This window comes from Erythrolamprus reginae, chromosome 7 (genome assembly GCF_031021105.1).
Source record: "Erythrolamprus reginae isolate rEryReg1 chromosome 7, rEryReg1.hap1, whole genome shotgun sequence".
NCBI lineage: Eukaryota > Metazoa > Chordata > Lepidosauria > Squamata > Dipsadidae > Erythrolamprus > Erythrolamprus reginae.
Window position 1 is genome coordinate 86,040,217 of NC_091956.1, and position 20,088 is coordinate 86,060,304.

Below are 20,088 nucleotides of genomic sequence, written 5' to 3' on the forward strand. Positions count from 1 at the left end.
CCATTACTGCACCTATGGCACACGTGCCATAGGTTTGCCATCACAGGCATGTAACCTCCATTATGGCTGAAGGCAACATGAAGTGAGATGGAGCAGACGGTGTGACCCATGAAACAAACACAAGTGACATAGAAAAACAGGTCTATTAAAAATAAATAAACTCTCTGCCTTCTAAGCACCAGGCAAGAGGGCTGTGTCCGATATGACTTCTCAGGCCATGCGTTGAAGAGAGGAGAGTGGATTCTGTTTCAGCCATTCGTCTCTAAGGCAAAAAATGTTTTTTTGGGGGGGATGAAAATTCAGACTCCGTCCTGCATTTTACCATTTCTAGTTTTGAACTATTTCTAATGTTTTTTTTTTTAAAAAAAAATAAAACTATTGCTAATGCTGTACTTTTGTAAATATTTCCGCACAGTGTATTTAGTGAATAATTTCTCCATAAAATCTGGTTTGCATGAACATTTTTGAGTGGCATTAAATTTTGAATAGGGAATATTTGACCCCTATGACAATTGTTAAGTGTTGTACCACATGAGTCTTGACAAATGCATATTTTCTTTATGTACGCTGAGAGCATGTGCACCAAAGACAAATTCCTTGTGTGTCCAATCCCACTTGGCCAATAGAGAATTCTATTCTATTCTATTCTATTCTACTCTACTCTATTTATTCTACTCTATTCTATTTCAATACTTACCGTTCAAGAACAAAACCTTATTCAGACTGAACTATTTTTTTAAAAAAATTCTTCAGTTTAGCTTTCAGCTTTAAGACTTAACTGGTAGATTTTTATGCTTTTAATACTTTAGTTTTTGATTTGTCTAAAGATGCCGTAGCTATGAAAGCTTTTTCTTTTTGTAGTGGGATGATATAAAAAGAAAGAAACAAAACCACATCCCAAAATATTGGATTCTGTCGCCCAACAGACAATCATATTCCCTGGAAAATAAATGAAACAACCTTCCCCAAACCTCTAAAGTCTCACGGTGTCAGAAAAGTTAACGTGGTCTGAGTTTATTCTATGCTACCTGGGCTAATATCTAAAGTTTCCAGCCATTTATTTATTTATTTTGTGGACTGCCACTGAAAGACTTTTCTGATCACCAGGTAGACAAATACTACAACACGATCAGTAGCCCCTGAACTGGCCTCTGTGAATAAAAATATATTTTTTAAAAAATCTAAATGTTAAGGATCTTCACCAAATTCTGAGAAATTTAAGTACAAGAAAACTTGAGGCAAACATGAAAAGTCTCAAGATTTGGCAATTTTGGGGGGCTTAATCGTTGTTTTTTTAAAAAAAAGATCTTTAGTTTGGTGGCCATGTTACAATCCATCAACAATGTTTTTGTAAACTACCCCTAATGGTCTGATGCTCTTTTGGATCACTGCTCTAGATAGATAGATAGTGCTCTCTCTCTCTCTCTCATTCTCTCTCTCTCTCCCTCCCTCCCCATATGTCTGTCTGTCATCTATCTTATCTCTCTCTCTCTCGTCTATCACCTAATCTATCTATCATCTGTCTGTCTGTCTGTCTGTCTATCTATCTATCTACCTATCATCTAATCTATCTATCATCTGTCTGTCTGTCTGTCTGTCTGTCTGTCTGTCTGTCTGTCTATCTATCTATCTATCTATCTATCTATCTATCTATCTATCTATCTATCTATCTATCTATCATCTAATCTATCTATCATCTGTCTGTCTGTCTGTCTGTCTGTCTGTCTATCTATCTATCTATCAATCTATCATCTATCAATCATCTATCTATCTATCTATCTATCTATCTATCTATCTATCTATCTATCTATCTATCTATTATCTTCTTGTTCTATAATGCATTCTGGTCTTAATAGCTTCTGTTCTGTTCTCTCATAAAAAGTTTAGAATACTGAATAACCTCACACCTCCTCTTCTTATGTCTTAACAAAAATGCGCAAGGAAGGCTCCTAGAAACTAAAGTATCCATTCATAAATTCGGGGTGGCTGAATGGTCATTTCTTGATCTTGCTCATTGCTTTAATCCTCAAAATTCTGTATTTGCTCTTTGCCTCAAAGCTTGCTGAGGAATGACGTATTTAATTCTGATTTAATCAGACGTGTCAGATCAAATGCCATTTTGGGGGGTTCAGTGGGGCCTCGGATGTTGAGTTTTGAGCTAAAATTGATCCCAGCTGAGCTGAGGTGGCCCTGTTGCTATGATTTTCCCTATCTGGGTTGGAATCAGTTGAGGGAGTGGTCTGTGTATCTCCAGCAATATTACCCACATGCTGAAATGAACTCAACTGAAAAATATCCTCAGAAAACCCCCCCTATTCTCAATGGAATCTCTAGTTCTATAGCGTGCTACAAGATGTCATTGGAGATGAATTTGGAGGCTCCTTTGTAGGAAATATTAAAGTTTAAATTCCCTCCAAAAGCAAATGGTCTGTTAAAGACTTCCCATATACATTCATGTATCCCTTGAAATCTCACTGAATTTTCCCTAGATTTTTTAAAAATAGAAATGTATAAAAGGATGTCAGGAATATTGAGATCATTTATTAAATTTCTGGAAAGTGACCAAAGAAAGGCCTCTACTTTTTTAAAGTAACAACAAAGGCTTCTTTAAAGAGTTTATTGCAATTGTATGTAGTCTCAACCCTTGCATTATAGCCAATCCATGCATGTTCATGCTTTACTCAGCATGTGAAATACATCTAGGAAATGACTGACACACATGATACAATCGCTTATCTCCTTGGTCATTATGCATAGAGTGAAACTTTGAAAATCTTTTCCTGTCCATCATTTATTCCATTTCTTCCCAAGTTTCCCCAAAATGGAAATAAACCGAATGACGTTAGCAGAGGAACTAACACTAAAGGGACCATGGAGTTTTTCTTGACCAAGGCAGGACCTGAAATCTTATCTCAAATCTGTGCAATAAAGATATTTAATGTCTCCTCTTACCTCTCCCCAAAAGCACACTGCCCATTTTTTATATTAATACCTGTATTTCAAGACTTTGTGCCAAAGAACATTTTGCCTCCAGAGAGGAGAAGTCATTAACTGTCACACAGGTAATTAAAACTAAACAGACTGAAAAATGCTGGATCTGAAGGGAATGAGCAGAATCGCATGTGCTGCCTCTCTATGCCCTGTTTCTGAGTGCCACTGCGTTAGCCGACTGAGCAAACGGTGGGGGGATTTTTTCTAACGTTTTTCAAAGCCAGCACCGTGCCTGCCCTTCCCCTCAATAACACGTTTTGTACTTCCACCACCAGCGGCTGCATTAGACAAACATGCGTGCGCCCACATGCCCAGGGAAAATCCCATGCATTGATTAGAAGTGTCATAATTAAGCCAAGGGAGTGGGATAATCAGAATGAAAAGGGGTTTGGATTATTATTATTATTATAATATATATATATATATTGAAGCAGCAGGGAATGCAAAAAAGAAAAAAAGAATTGAGCTCCAGGAAGCATGCAAGCAAACTCGCAACAGGAAAAAAAAAAGTGAACGGAAAGAACCGAACTGGGCTGCAAACCTCCACAGCTCACCAAGCTTTTTTCAGACACAAATGCCCCTGCTTTTTAAAGCTTGACCGCTGAACATTTCTTCCCTGGAAGCAGGGGGCCTTGGTGCCTGGCTGATTTTTATAGCTCCCGTGCACTTAAAAACCCTGCTAAACCTTTTTGCAGGCTGTTGGTTTCCCCTCGTGGGTCTGGAGCCAAACCAGTGGTCATCCTGTCGACAGGATAAAACTTCCACCGTCAGCTGAAATAAACTTAAAATCTGGCCAATCTTTTTATCGCTTCGCCTCCTCTGTTTCTGAATGTTGGTATTGAAAGGGCATATCTTCTCTCTAACATTCCCGAGCCCTTCATGGAAAGGGGGAGAACAGAAAAGGAATATATGTACCTACCTTTTCGGAAGCTGAAGCACCGCTTAATCCTCCTGTAAGTAGTTTTGGGGACGAAAGGGGACGATGGCAGGGTCCCTGAGGCACGGCCCCCCGTATTCCGGTCTTCAGGCATCATGCGGGCCTCAAAGAGAGTTGCCACCCCAAAGCAGGTGGGAAAGACGAATTTGTGATGTCATGGTGCAATCAATCAGAAATATCTGCCACTGTTTTGTCTTCTCATTTCCACTCACTCCTGACCATCTCAGAATGTCGATGTTCGCCACCTCGGATGGGACCCTCTCGAGAGAAAAAAGGGGGCTTGTCCCTAGGGGTTTTCAGAGGGTTTACGCTTCGCTCTTCCTCGCTCCTTTCGCTTCTGGTCTTATTCCCCGTGGAACGGTCCCAATGTCCTACCACCTGGCCAAAAGGAATCTCAAACCCTCATTGTTCACGGAAGGTGCCACCTGGGTGCTTTGTGGCGTGGTTTTGGGGGAAAACGTTCTCTCTCTTCTCAGCTGGAACTGTTCAGGGTGGAGCAACTGGGAAAAAGGGGGGGGGGAGGTGGCAGAAACTCCAATGCGAAAGGTCAGCAAATAGTGATGCGTAAAGGAGAACAATGGCCCAAAAAGGACCCTTCGCAAAGAATCGCTGTCGGAAGCTCCTGAGATGGGTTTCTCTCTTTTATCTCGGTCAAGAGGGGACAAAACCCACCACCGCGTCTCCCCAAAGGCTCCACTTGTCCATTAGTGATGCTCTTCAAAGCAATGCTTCCTCTCCCTCCCCCTCCCACCTTAATTACGATGCAGGGAAACGCTCTCCCTTCCCATAGTAGGATTTCTTGCCTTCTCCTTCTTCTCCTCCTCCTCCTCCTCTCCCGGCTCTTGTGGCAAAAGACCCATCAGCCTAGGAAGGACCAGCACAGACACCTCCGAGTCCTTCGGTGGATTGGCGGAAGCACCCACGCCTCCTCCAAGGGAGGTCACGGCCAACCTTGTTCCCGTCCGACCAGTCTCAATGGAAGGGATTCAGAGGCTGCGGCTGCCGCGTTGGCTGCTGTCGTCGGCTGCTGCTGTGTTTCCAACCGCTGTTTGTGCTCGGCTGCCGCAAGAGTGTGGCAGGTGCAGGCAACACAATATCAAGCAGTGCAGCCTCGGCAGTGTTGATTTTTCTAAAAGGTTGACTTTGACTTGACTTCAGAGAAATGTCACGTGTGTTTGTGGGTGTGTGTGGGTGTGCGGTTATAAGAGCCCCTTTGCTTCTGGCAGAGGTGACCCCCCCTCCCACCCCCCCTCTGCCTGTCCCATTAATCTTTCCTCCTTCGGGGGGAGGGGGTCCCCTTGAGTCCCACCCTATGTTGACTTTCATGCTGTGTAGTCAAAGCTTGTTTTTACTCCTGTCAATAGCAGCTGACAAAAATATCAGCTTCTAAATCTAATTAGGAAAGAATTTAATTCGGGGAGAAACACTCAGGGAGCAAACTGGAATTCTTGCCAAAGCTGCTAAGGGCCTTTGTTTTTTATTGGTATCTTCTTTGTCCTCACCCTCCATAAACAACATTATTTTCCAGAGGTTTTCTTCCCCTCTCGTTGGTGCAAAGTTAACATCACGGTTTAATAAACCAGTTAATAATTTGCAGAGCTCCTGCTCTCTGAGCAATTGCCTTGGCACTGGGGCTGTGAGAAGGTCACCCCCAATCAAGGTCCCCTCTGGGTTTCTTTCGGTGTGGGCGGAAAAGTATAATGTCTGAGCGGCACATTTCCCTGCCTGGGTCTGGATGGGTTAGAAACAAAAGGGGGTCACGGGCCCAAATATTAGGGGTTTTACCAAAGGGCACAGATCCTTTTTTTTTTTGTTTTTGTCCAACAGTTCACAAAAACATGATTTTCACTCCATTGAGATGGGATGATGGATGCAACTCTTGAAATGCATATGCAAAGAATAATTTTTTTCTTCCAGGTTTCTTTCTTTCTTTCTTTCTTTCTCTTTCTTTCTCTTCCTTCCTTCCTTTCTTCTTTCCTTTTTTCTTCCTTCCTTCCTTCCTTCCTTCTTTCTTTTTCCTTCCTTCCTTCCTTCCTTCCTTTCTGCTTCTTTTCATTTCAAGCCAGATTTAAAAAAAACCAAAAACCACAGGCCTGCATAATTTGAAACCCATCACTGCTCTCCAGCTAGTCATATCTAGTGATCCAGGACAAGGTTGATAAATTTATTTTTTTCCTTTTTTAATCCCTATGTAGAATTTCAAACATGATAGGAAGGGAAACCTGGCAAGCAACCGAAGGGAAACCTGCAGATGACTTAGTTCTGCTTAGCAGGTGAAATGTTGCAGGCCAGGCTTTTATATACATGGGAATTTAAAAGTGGGACAATCAGGAAAACAAAAGAGCCTTTAAAATAACATTGGGAGCTGCCTTTTGTCTAGGCAGAGTATTTTGCCATCTAGCCCAGCCTTCTCTGACTGGTGGCAGCCTTCCAGGGCCTGTGGCTAATAAGGATCTTTGCCTCCACCTTTTATTTGGAGTATCTGTCTTAGCAATATCAGACGCCCAATCTGCAACCTTGCAAAACAACGCACAATCTCCACAAAATATCCTGCAGCCACAGAGCAAAAGAGAAGACTGGGTTATGTGCAGCTACATGGTCCTGGATATAGTGTGTAAGACTTATGTTTCCCCCCCCATCAATTATTATTATTATTATTATTATTATTATTATTATTATTTATTAGATTTGTATGCCGCCCCTTTCCATAGACTCGGGGCGGCTCACAACACAATAAAAACAGTTTATAATAAATCTAATAATTTACAATATAAAATATTTTAAAAAACCCATTATTAAACAGACATACACACAAGCATACCATACATAAATTGAATAGGCCCGGGGGAGATATCTCAGTTCCCCCATGCCTGACGACAAAGGTGGGTTTTAAGGAGTTTGCGAAAGGCGAGGATGGTAGGGGCAGTTCTAATCTCTGGGGGGAGCTGGTTCCAGAGAGTCGGGGCCACCACAGAGAAGGCTCGTCCCCTGGGTCCCGCCAACCGACATTGTTTAGTTGATGGGACCCGGAGAAGGCCCACTCTGTGGGACTTAATCGGTCGCTGGGATTCGTGCGGCAGAAGGCGGTCTCGGAGATCTTTATCTTTAATACCAAAGATTCAGGAACAGGGGACTTCCACAAACTCACATTTTATGTTGCTAACAAAAAGGACTCCGCTTATTTATTCAACCAACATATTAGGGACAACAGGACTGAAAGAAAATGACCGTGGTTTTAAAACTGGAAGCAGAAATATCGATAACCTGATGACACATACACTACCCCGGCAGCCTAAAATTCAGAGAATCTACAAAATCAGATTGATTTATAAATCAAAGAGTGCAATGAAAAGAAAAGGGAGTAAATATACAGTAAATAAGACCAAAGTAATGTAGCTAAAGTAGCCTTAGCATTGGCAGTGAAGATATCAAAGTGATAGATAGGATCTGTCTTTTAAGATCAACCATCCAGTGTAAGGGAATAAGCAGTCAAGGAATACAGTGGCACCTCTACCTACGAAAGCCTCTACTTACGAACTTTTCTAGATAAGAACCAGGTGTTTAAGATTTTTTTTGCTTCTTCTCAAGAACCATTTTCCACTTACAAACCCAAGCCTCCGAAAATGTAACTGGAAAAGGCAGGGAGAAGCCTCCGTGGGGCCTTTCTAGGAATCTCCTGAGAGGAAACAGGGACGGAAAAGGCAGGGAGAAGCCTCCGTGGGGCCTCTCTAGGAATCTCCTCAGAGGAAACAGGGCTGGAAAAGGCAGGAAGAAGCCTCCATGGGGCCTCTCTAGGAATCTCCTGGGAGGAAACAGGGCTGGAAAAGGCAGGGAGAAGCCTCCATGGGGCCTCTCTAGGAATCTCCTGGGAGGAAACAGGGCCGGAAAAGATGGGGAGAAGCCTCCATGGGGCCTCTCTATGAATCTCCTCGGAGGAAACAGGGCTGGAAAAGGCAGGAAGAAGTCTCCATGCAGCCTCTCTAGGAATCTCCTGGGAGGAAACAGGGCTGGAAAAGGCAGGAAGAAGCCTCCACGGGGCCTCTCTAGGAATCTCCTGGGAGGAAACAGGGCTGGAAAAGGCGGGCAGAAACCTCCGTGGGGCCTCTCTAGGAATCTCCTGGGAGGAAACCCTGTGGTTTCTCCAATCTTCGCAGAGGGGCCCATACAAATCTAATAAATTATTATTATTATTATAATTATTATTAATTATTACTATTATTTGCTTTTACATTGATTCCTATGGGAAAAACGGCTTCTTCTTACAATGGTTTCTACTTAAGAACTTGGTCAAGGAACGAATTAAGTTTGTAAGTAGAGGGACCACTGTACTTTTGACATCCATCTCTGCCTTGTGTAACTAGCCTTGTGCATCCTATGGAAAGCAATTCTAGGGATGCAGCGATAGACCTCCAATGAATCACCCTTGACCAGGCTAGCCTACGTCCTTCTCTTCCCAGAAGCAAACGCTCTCCCTTCGCGAAATGCCAAGATGCAGCTGATTTGCTTCGTTTATCATTTCACTTCCAAAGAACGGCTCCCCTGAAGGCACAAAAGCCCTTCGCATTGGCACAAAGTGATGTAAAGCAGGTTATTTGCTCCAGCATTTGCCAGACCTGCTATGTCCTTTCACTCAGATCAAAGCAAAGCACCTGCTCCAAAATTTGCAAATCTCCACTTAATACCAGCTAATACAATTAACACAAAGCTCAGCTGGGGGGTAGCAACTCGCTGACCGTAGCAGAGTTTGGAGAAAAGAAAACCAATCTAAGCCCGAGTCAGATCTGGTTAATTGCTTCAATCAGGCACTTTCAGGAAGCTATGGCTTATATATACTGTAGACTAGGATATTGAATACAGGCATCCTGAAAGAAGTGAATGGCCAATGATTTCTATCATATTAGAACAGAGCTATATGGAAATGTCAATGCTGTCGCTTAGAATTGAGTGCAAATCAAAAGAGGAAGTCTTTATCTTTTAATTTACATGTTACGGGAATTTCCTAATCTAATACCAAAGATCTTAATGGGATAATCTTGGATTCAAGCATTTCGAAAGTAGAAATAAGATTACTCTTTCTATGGCATTTCTAATCCCTTGTACAGCTAGCACATAAAGAGCATAAAAAATGCCCTTCAACACTAAACAGAGACAACTATTAGAAGAAGCAAAACAACAACAACAACCCCCAGCTGAATAGTCTTGCTACACTTGCTGAGCCAACCACAACAATAATGGGGATTTTTTTTTTAATGGTTGGTGATGAGTGGCCTGAAAGTCAGGACTACATTGTTCACACGTGCAGGATACTCTTTATGAATACTAAGATCGACCACGATAAGTAAGATTAAATTATTTTAGGCAATTTTGGGAGATTATTTTTCCAATTCGTTTTTGCATATTGGACTGAAAAAGTAGTACCAGTAGCACTTAGACTTACATACCACTTGATAGAGTGCTTGAGAGTACTCTCTGAGTGGTTTGCAAGGTCAGCATATTGCCCCCAACAATCTGGGCCCTCATTTTACTGACTTCAGAAAGTTGGAAAGCTGAGTCCATTGGGATCAAACTCCAGACCGTGGGCAGAATTTGCCTGCAACGTAGCATTCTATCCACTGCCGCACCAGAGCTCAGTCAAAAGGGGGAAGACTTGTGAGTTTCCATCTTCTTCAAAGACAATGGTGAAAATTTGGTTTTAAAAGTTTTTAAATATATTTGATCTTTTTTGCACCATGCAGCAAAAGTGTTTTGGAAAGTTAATAATTAATTAGGGGGATTCACAGTTAGGAATTATACTTCTGAATTATTCAGAAGCTGCTTTTAATGGGATAATGGAAATTGCTTTTGTTGGTTTTATGATCAGGAGATCTTGAAGGTGGACACGAGAGTCAGAGGATAAAGAAAGTGGAGAAATCCTTAGGGCCAGACAAGTTTTGGGACAGAATGGATTAGAAATGCTTGATAAAATTGATAGGAAAAGAACAAGTTGCAACGGATGCGCATGACATTAATTAATCTCCTAAAGGGATAAACAGATATTAAAACCAAAACTGATCTGGATTCCTCCCCCCACCCCTTTGTTTTGGATAGACAAAATTAGGCAATGCCATGCACATTATAGTTTGGTAATGAAACATCTGTTTAAAAAACCCAAAAAACCAGTCAAGCTCAGAGAAGATAGCAAGAGCCCCACAGTCCAACCCTGAGCTCCGTATCTACACTGCTCAAAGAAACAAAGGGAGCCCTCGAAGAACCCACCCGAGATCAGAGTGAATGAAATATTCTCACTGAATCCTTTGTTCTGTAGAAAGTGGAATGTGCACAACAGCCTGTGAAATGGATTGTCAATCAGTGTTGCTTCCTAAGTGGACAGTTTGATTTCACAGAAGTTTGATTTCCTTGGAGTTATATTCTGTTGTTTTAGTGTTCCCTTTATTTTTTTGAGCAGTGTGTTTTCTTTTATCTTTCATTTTCATTACCAGCATTTTCCAATAAGTGGTTTAACTACAGGCAGAATCAATAATTATTCCTCACCTCCTCCAAATGGCGCCCAAATGACCCTGCGGATGGACCTCACCCAATCCTCCATGTCATTCTGAGTGCTGGCCATAAGGAGGTAGGTCTCATGATTTGATGTCATTCGCTCTCTGTCTCCTCCTGCGAAGAAAAGAACAAGGCTGTTAAGGAAAAAAACGTTTTATTTTGACCCCAAAATTAATATTTAAGTCACTGTTGGAAAACCCAGCAGCAGAATCACAGTCGAGCAGTTATAGGAACATGGATAGTTCATTACCGAAAAGGGACAGGGTTGGATTGCAAGACCTGCAGCTAATGTTTGGAAAAGCTCCAAATCCCACCCCCTGGCTGCTCCCTCCTGGCCTGCCCTGACCCTCCCAGGAGTCTTCGTGTGGCCTATCTTGGATGTGAGGTAAGTTCAGGGCCAGGGGTGGGCAGCAGGCAGGACGGGGTGGAACGCAGTTCCACCGGCGGAAATGAAGATCCGTGCGCAGGTCTAGCTGATTGGCGGCTGTCACTTCCTGGATTCCTGGTCTCATCTCGTCTCTCCTTTTTTCCCCTGCTGCTGCTGCTGCATCTGCGCTCCTTGCTTTTTTCCTCTTTCCTCCTTCCTGGCCTCGGACGAGCTTCCCTCTCTCCTGCCCGGCTCCCCTCCAGCCTCCCGCGGCCACCTCCCGCCTGGGGTGCAAGCAGAAGGCCTGGATGGAAGTGGCGCTGGCAGCCCCCGTTTGGCTATATACCCAGCCTGAGGTGGTGGTGGGCAACCCAGGAAGGGGAGCGCGGGAAACGGAAAGCAAATTGTCACACCAGCAATCGACACTGGTAAGATTGTAAGTCAAGGACTTAACAGTTCACTTAAACAATGATGATCGTTCAAGCCACTCTCACCTGTTCACATGGCTGGCAAGCCACTCCTACCCAGCAACATGACCATTAAGCCACACCCACAAAATAAGCCAGTAAAAATTTTGGCTGCCCATTACTGTGCAGGGCCCAATGTGGACGCTTCAAGGGGGGAAAGAATGAGCCTCTCAGAAACTCCGGAAGATTCTCTGGAGCCTAGAGAAGGCAATGACCTCAACTCTACACTGCATTGTGGTCGTAACTCAACATTTCTTTTTTTTCCCCAAATCCTTTTTTATTTTTCTCCACCTTCTCACATACACATTTAACAAATTTAACACATATAAACCTTCCAATGTTACATACATAATGGATAAATGGATAACAATGTAAAATTATATCTATGTCCCCAGCTCTCAGTGGCTTGCAAGCTCTTTCACTGTTACTCTCTCCGAATAAAGTTTTTTAAAAGCCCTGACCAGGGGATACAATCATGTGCTGGCTAAGGACGCTAACCAGATGAATACAAGCAGAATAATCTGGTTAGCAGATCCCCCCCCCTATTTTCCTCCCCCAAAAACTAAGGAGCGACTTAAAATCCAGTGCACCTGACACTCCGAAAAATGCGGTACTTTCCGAAGACAGAAAGTAGGGCTAGTAAGTTAGTATTTCCTGCCAAAGACTCCTTCTTCCTCCTCCATTCAGTAATTTTCTCTCATCCTCTCCCTTCTTCCTCCCCTCTCTCTTTCCCATAAGTAACATGGTAGAAGTTCTGTTTCCAGCCCTGAGATCATTCCCATTTGCTAAGATCTGATGGGAACAGGTGGGATATGAGACTAGACTTTCAATCCTGGGCCTAGAAAGTTTAGAACTAAGACGCCTTAAACAAGATCTAAGTATTGCCCACAAGATCATATGCTGCAACGTCCTGCCTGTCCAAGACTACTTCAGCTTCAACCACAACAACACAAGAGCACACAACAGATTTAAAGTTAATATTAACCACTCCAAACTTGACTAAAAAATATGACTTCAGTAACCGAGCTGTTGAAGCGTGGAACTCATTACCGGACTCCATAGTGTCATCCCCAGACCCCCAACACTTTATCCTTAGATTATCTACGGTTGACCTATCCAGATTCCTAAGAGGTCAGTAAGGGGCGAGTACAAGTGCACTAGAGTACCTTCCGTCCCCTCTCCTACTGCTCTCCTATATCTCCTATTCCTTTCTTCTATTCCTATATCTCTTCTTCTATTCTTTCATTGATATGTTCTATTCCTATATCTTCTTTTCTATTATTTCTTAGATATATTTTACTATGAGTATCTCCTCTATAACCTTCATCATGTATTTTACTATGTGTATATAGATATATACCCACTAAAACCCTCATTGTGTATTGGACAAAATAAATAAATAAATAAATAAATAAATAAATAAATAAATAAAGCACCATATATAGATTTCTCTCTTAAAACTCATCCAAGAAACAATTATGATTTTAGTAGATTGTATAGCTTCTGCTTCAGAACGATGGTGAGGATTTCTGTATTGTGCAAGCTACATTACCAATCAAGTACAGTTCAGCACATAGGAGGGCCTGCTTCAAGCATGTTTATTTCATTTCATTTCTGTGTCTTTCACATGGGCTTCAAAGCAATTAACACAAAAAGCATCAAACACCATTTCCTTCCTCTGTCAAATGAAATAATTTTAATTGAAATCTCAAAATTGGCAGCAGCCAAGAGGTAAAAGCTTCCCTTGTATATTTAAAAGCCGGTGAGTGTTTAGCAAAATGAGAACGTTTTCCCTGCTTAGCTGAACAACGAGGAAGGAGAAAATTATCTCAGCCCCATTTGGGAAGAAAGTCATGGACAAATAAACAGGTCACCTGTGCCCCCATTTAGAAACATGGAAATATAGAAGACTCACGGCAGAAAAAGACCTCACGGTCCATCTAGTCTGCCCTTACACTATTTCCTGTATTTTATCTTAGGATGGATATATGTTCATCCCAGGCAGGTTTCAATTCAGTCACTGTGGATTGACCAACCATGTCTGCTGGAAGTTTGTTCCAAGGATCTACTACTCTTTCAGTAAAATAATATTTTCTCATGTTGCCTTTGTTCATTCCCCCAACTAACTTCAGATTGTGTCCCCTTGTTCTTGTGTTCACTTTCCTATTAAAAACACTTCCCTCCTGGACCTTATTTAACCCTTTAACATATTTAAATGTTTCAATCACGTCCCCCCTTTTCCTTCTGTCCTCCAGACTATACAGATTGAGTTCGTTAAGTCTTTCCTGATACGTTTTATGCTTAAGACCTTCCACCATTCTTGTAGCTTGTCTTTGGACCCATTCAATTTTGTCAATATCTTTTTGTAGGTGAGGTCTCCAGAACTGGACACAGTATTATTCCAAATGGGGTCTCACCAGCGCTCTATACTGTATAAGGGGATCACAGTCTCCCTCTTCCTGCTTGTTATACTTCTAGCTATGCAGCCAAGCATCCTACTTGCTTTTCCTACCGCCCGACCACACTGCTCACCCATTTTGAGACTGTAAGAAATCACTACCCCTAAATCCTTCTCTTCTGAAGTTTTTACTAGCACAGAACTGCCAATACAATACTCAGATTGAGGATTCCTTTTCCCCAAATTTTATAGAATTCCTGAGCTGGGTGTTGAAGTCCACAAGTCATAGAAAGGCCAGTATCAATAGTTATTAATAATATTAGCGAGGAAGGGCCTACATTTATGGCCTGACATTAAGAAGCTTAGAACTTTCTTAGAAAGCTTAGAACTACGACACCTCAAACATGATTTAAGTATTGCCCACAAGATCATATGCTGCAACCTCCTGCCTGTCAAAGACTACTTCAGCTTCAACCACAGCAACACAAGAGCCCACAACAGATACAAGCTTAATATTAACAGCTCCAAACTTGACTGTGAAAAATACAACTTTAGTAATCGAGTAGTGTGGAATTCACTACCGGACTCTGTCATATCATCCCCTAACCCCCAATACTTTACCTTTAGACTATCCACGGTTGACATCACGAAGTTCCTGAGAGGTCAGTAAGGGGCGTGCATAAGTGCACCAGAGTGCCTACCGTCCCCTGTCCTATAGTCTCTCCTATATCCCCTATATCTTCTCTACTATATCTCTATACCTTTTCCTGCTATTCTCTCATAGTTATATTTCACTCCTTTATTTTCTCCTCTATTCCCCCTTTCATACATTCTACCTGATTATATCCTCTATAACCCTCATTGTGCATTATTGTGCATTGGACAAAGCAAACAAATAAAATAAATAAATTAAATAAATAAGCAGCGTGAGAGCCAGTTTGGTGAAGTGATAAAGATGCCAAACTAGAGAATGTGAATTCTAGTTCTGCCTCAGATACAAAACCAGACCTTGAGCCAGTCACTCTCTCTCAGCCCTAGAAAGGAGGCAATGGCAAAACCATTTCTGAAAAACCTTGTGAGGAAATTTGTAGGGATATTTTTTCCAGGCCACCTTGGAGAATCGGACATAATGGAATGAAAGGAAAAAGAAAGTCACCAGCAGCTTTATTCTAGGAAATAGAATATTCTTATGGATCTCTTACAACCCCAAAATCAGATACCGAGGATTTGAAGATGCAGCTCAAGGCAGCTGAGAATCACTGCAGGAGCCGAACCCTCCCCAGAAAACCTTCACGGCTAAGTCCTGACTGACAGGTGACTTACCAACGGCATCGCTATATCCTCTGCGGTCGTTCTTACGGCTCCACAGCAGGAGTCTGAAAGGCAGCTGCTGCCACATATTCTCAAGCACAGGGGAAAGAGGCAATTTCCCCGAGTATTAAGAGCTCCCTTTCGATAGGCCCCAATTTTGTTTGACCACTAAAGGCTCAGCCAGTTCACAACTACAGTGAGAAACAGTTCCAGGGAGTTGTAGGAAGTTAGCACCCAGCCTCTCCTAGAAGAATGGAACTTTGAAGGAAATGTTAAAAAGGCAGAATATTCTATTTCCCTAGATGAGAAAAATGGAGAAACGTGGTCTTGGAAAGCAGCCCCCAACTTTCTTAATAGCTCTCAGAAGAGAGCTCACATTAGAGAAACACCTTTCAGCTGTGGCGAGGGGGGCGTTTGCCCAGGTTCCCCTGGTGCACTAGTTCCGGCCCTACCTGGACCGGGAGTCACTGCTCACAGTCGCTCATGCTCTCATCACCTCGAGGCTCGACTACTGTAATGCTCTCTACATGGGGCTACCTTTGAAAAGTGTTCGGAAACTTCAGATCGTGCAGAATGCAATTGTGGGCCTCCCTAGATATGCCCATGTTACACCAACACTCCGCAGTCTGCATTGGTTGCCGATCAGTTTCCGGTCACAAATTCAAATTGTTGGTTATGACCTATAAAGCCCTTCATGGCATCGGCCCAGAATACCTCCGGGACCGCCTTCTGCCGCACGAATCCCAGCGACCGGTTAGGTCCCACAGAGTTGGCCTTCTCCGGGTCCCATTGACAAAAGAATGCCGTCTGGTGGGATCCAGGGGAAGAGCCTTCTCTGTGGCAGCCCCGACCCTCTGGAATCACGTTGTGCTTTTTACTTAAATTTTTTGTCCTCCTTTTCATTGTAAAAAATTCCTTACCATCACTGGAGGTTTTTAAGAAGATGTTGGATATCCATTTGTGGTATAGGGTTTCCTGCCTAAGCAAAGGCTTTTAACTAGAAGACCTCAAGGTCCCCTCCAGCCCTATGATTTTCCACTCGGTGTCCTCCACTGCTTAGAAAAGCCCCAGCCTTCCCCCCCCTTCCCACCCAGGGTTTATAAGTAATCCATTGTAGCTTCTTCTCCTCTCCTGCAAACTCAGATGCACTCGGGTGCTTTGGTAAACAGAGGGTGGCAGTTCGAGAGCCACTTGATCAGGCTTCCTCCAACCCCTTCATCTCCTCCTGGGTGCAGCTATTGTCCACCCAGCTGACCCCGTTCGGATGGAAGTATAAAAAGGTTTAAATGTCTGGCTAGCAGTGGGTGTGTGTGTGTAAGAATAAAACATAACCGCGAAAGGAAAAAAATGACTTTTCAGGAAACCGGTGACAACTTGTCTCATTTCCCAATATTATGTCGCCCTTATCGCTCAAGAAATTTGTCATAACAAGGAAGGAAGGATGAGGACATACACTGCTCAAAAAAATAAAGGGAACACTTAGGAAACAGATTACAGTGACACCTCGTCTTACGAACTTACTTGGTTCCGTGATGAGGTTCGTAAGGTGAAAAGTGCGTAAGTTGAAACAATGTTTCCCATAGGAATCAATGGAAAAGCGAATAATGCCCGAAACTCACCCCTTCCGCCCCTTACGGCCGCCATTCGGATCCTTGTTCGGGGGCGGGGTGGTGGTCAGGGAGTGGATGTGACATTCCCAGCACTGCTACTGCTTCTCAAAGGGAAAGCGCCGCCACCGCCACTATCCTCTTGTCCTGGCCAGAGGGATGGAATCCGCCGGGACGTGGCAGCCGCAACCCTACTGGCTGTTTCAATTCCCTAACCACCAACAGAAGGTTCTGATTTCAACCTGGGACACAGGGCGAACGGCTCTCGAGGAGCTGTGACTAGAGAGGCATTGCACACAGGTTCATTTTGTGCATTAACTGCACCTATTCTTGACTCTTGCCTACTCTACGGTCACTCATGCTTTGGTCACTTCCCAGTTGAACTATTGCAATGTGCAAAGCCTCCGGGTCTTCCATCACACCTCAGCAGTGCCACAGGCTGAGAGCTTCCATGAGACGCTGCATTGAGGCAGGAATTGCTGCAAAAGGGGCTCAAACCAAGTTTTGACCTATAAAGGTTATGACCTATAAAGCCCTTCATGGCACCGGACCAGATTGTCTCCGGGATCGCCTTCTGCTGCACGAATCCCAGCGACCAGTTAGGTCCCACAGAGTGGGTCTTCTCCGGGTCCCGTCAACTAAACAATGTCGCTTGGCGGGACCCAGGGGAAGAGCCTTCTCTGTGGCGGCCCCGGCCCTCTGGAACCAACTCCCCCCAGAGATTAGAATTGCCCCCACCCTCCTTGCCTTTCGTAAGCTGCTTAAAACCCACCTCTTCTGCCAGGCATGGGGGAATTGAGATACTCTTTCCCCCTTGGCCCTTACAATTTTATGCATGGTATGTCTGTATGTATGTTTGGTTTTTATAATAATGGGTTTTTAACTGTTTTTAGTATTGGGTTATTATTATATGCTGTTTTATTATTGCTGTTAGCCGGCCTGAGTCTCTGGAGAGGGGTGGCATGCAAATCCAATCAATCAATCAATCAATCAATCAATCAATCAATCAATCAATCAATAAATTGAGTCCATATGCATGCTTATACTTTTCAGAGGTCCGATATTGTCCTATGTACAATGCTTGTATTATTGACTGCGTGTAATATTCTAATTTTCTGAGAGGGTGGATTTGGGGTTTTCATGAGCTGTACCCCATATTCACTACAATTATGACAAATCATGGCTTGAACTATCTTGCCTTGCATGTAATGAGTCTCTCTTGTATATTACATTTCACCTTTTAAGTTGCATGACTAAAATAAATGAACTTTTGCACAATGTTCTAATACCAATCTAATGAATTATTATTATTATTATTATTAATAATAATAATAATAATAATAATATTTTTTCAATTTCCACCTGTATACTCAAACTTTATTTACTCAAAGTATTTTTTATGACAATCCCTTCCAACAAATTTGCCTCCAGAGTCTGACACTAGACTCTAAAAATTAGGGAGAGCCAAGATAATTATGGGAATAAAGATGCTACGTATGATTGTACAGAATAATTAAAAGTTGGAGGAACAGGAAATAAGTTATCATTTTACATTATTTTAATGATTCTCAATTATTCATATGATTTTAGAGGCTCCTTTGTGGCAGGTTTTTCTTTTGTTCTATTGCCAAATAAAAGTAATTGATTGATGATTGATTGTATGCCATCAAGTCAGTATTGATGCATAAATATATTTTCTCTGGGAAAATAAGCTCAGTATTGGTTATATATTTGTTGGTATATTCATTTTGTTTTTGCAAAACTGAATTTGTTTTGGTACTTTATTTTATCACTCTTTTAGGTTTCTTTTTCCTAATAGAATTTTCTAAATCAATACAGAAACCCTGTTTTCCTTGAACATTTCCTCAGGAGACTCATTCTGGATTGATGGACCCTCCCCACCTTTTAGAAAATGCAACAGGCATAAAAACAAATGTTATTAGACCTGCTTTATTGGGTTCAAATTCCTTATCTAAATATCCATGCAGTCAAATCTTCTTGTCATAAATTCAGGCCGAGTTGCTAAGAAAGGAATCTAGACCCGCTACTTGAACCTTAATAAAAGCCATACAAAGAAGGGGGCAGAATGGTTGAAGTCCAGTGACAAGAGGGTGGAATTCATGACTGTTTTACCTGTCCTTCTACCCTTTTTTAAAATTAATTTGTATCCTGCCTTTATTGTTTTGACAAATAACTCAAGGTGGTGAGCACATCAAGCACACTCTCCTCCTATTTTCTACACGGCCACCTTGTCAAGTGTGTTGGACTGAAAGAGAGTCACTAGTCTGAGGTCACCCAGGCGGCTTTCTTGGCTAAGGCAGATCTAGAGCTTCTAGTCTTCTGTTTCTAGCCGGGTGCCTTAACCACTAGACCAGGGGCTTTCAGACTTGGCAACTTTAAGACTTGTGGACTTCAACTCCCAGAATTCTCCAGCCAGCCATGCTGACTTGAAAAGTCTGGGAAATATAGAGTGGAGTGGAATGGAATGGAATAGAATAGAAATACAGAGGGTGGACAAAAGAATGGAAACACCTTGCAGCTCTTCCGTGGAATCCAGATTTGTGAAGCTCCCTTCGAACAGGTTTTGTGGGTTCTGTACGTGTCTATTGAGCTCTGCAGTGATTTTAGGAGCTGCAGTCTTGCGATCCGCTCTGACAATTCGCTTTAGAGTCCGATGGTCTCTCTCAGACCACTTTGACTTTTGACCAGACCTGTGCTTGGCTGAGGAGATTTTCCCTTCTCTTCCCAAAAGCAGTCATGACTTTTGAGACATGACCTCTTTAAACGCCAAACACTCGAGCACTTTCTGTTAGACTAGTGCCTGCCATTCGAGCACCAACAATTTGGCCTCTTTGAAAGTCTCAGAGGTCTGCCATTTCTAGAAAGTTATAACCCATTTCCTTAAATTTCTGTAAAAAAAAAAGGTAGTTTAAAAAAACATATCAAATAACAGAATTACCAAAAAACCCATTAAAATATGTCAAGTTTTGATTGATTTGAACATGTTCAAACATTATGATGCCAAAAAGTCAAGTGTTTCCATTTTTATGTCCACCCCATAGAATAGAATAGAATAGAATAGAATAGAATAGAATAACAGAGTTGCAAGGGACCTTGGAGGTCTTCTAGTCCAACCCCCTGCTTAGGCAGAAAACCCTACACCACTTGAGACAAATGGTCTTCTAGATTCTCAAGGCCATCCTTTGTTCAACACTTGCCCGGAAATTGATGGGAGTAACGGACACATTGGCATGAAGGAGACTGGTCAACGTGATGGACTTGTGGGTGGGGAATAAGGGAATGAACTTTAAACTGGGTAGAGAAATCCACGGGACTTCCGATTTGGGTTTCTCCCAGATGTTCCAACATGGCTCTGCTAATAAATTGGACGTTTGAGGAAGTCTATGCCTGAGATTCTGGTTTAATTTCAGATGCTGTTTGGAACCCTGATGGCTATTGCTCACCAACCG

The 20,088-nt window shown here is 42.6% G+C and overlaps 2 protein-coding genes across 5 annotated transcripts in view; one reads left to right on the forward strand and one right to left on the reverse strand.

The window, feature by feature from the left end:
• The window catches only part of MAPK10 (mitogen-activated protein kinase 10), a 252,552-nt gene that overhangs the window by 196,335 nt on the left and 36,129 nt on the right, over window positions 1-20,088 (forward strand). The gene's annotated exons all lie outside the window — the stretch shown is intronic.
• The window catches only part of ARHGAP24 (Rho GTPase activating protein 24), a 220,674-nt gene that overhangs the window by 31,688 nt on the left and 168,898 nt on the right, over window positions 1-20,088 (reverse strand). For 3 of the 4 annotated variants that reach the window (XM_070758057.1, XM_070758058.1, XM_070758060.1), the window contains one exon: window positions 10,460-10,582. In XM_070758057.1, coding sequence (XP_070614158.1) covers window positions 10,460-10,582 — 123 coding nt within the window. Of the gene's footprint in view, window positions 1-3,910; window positions 5,132-10,459; window positions 10,583-20,088 lie in introns of those variants that run through there. The other variant, XM_070758059.1, reaches the window with a different exon arrangement.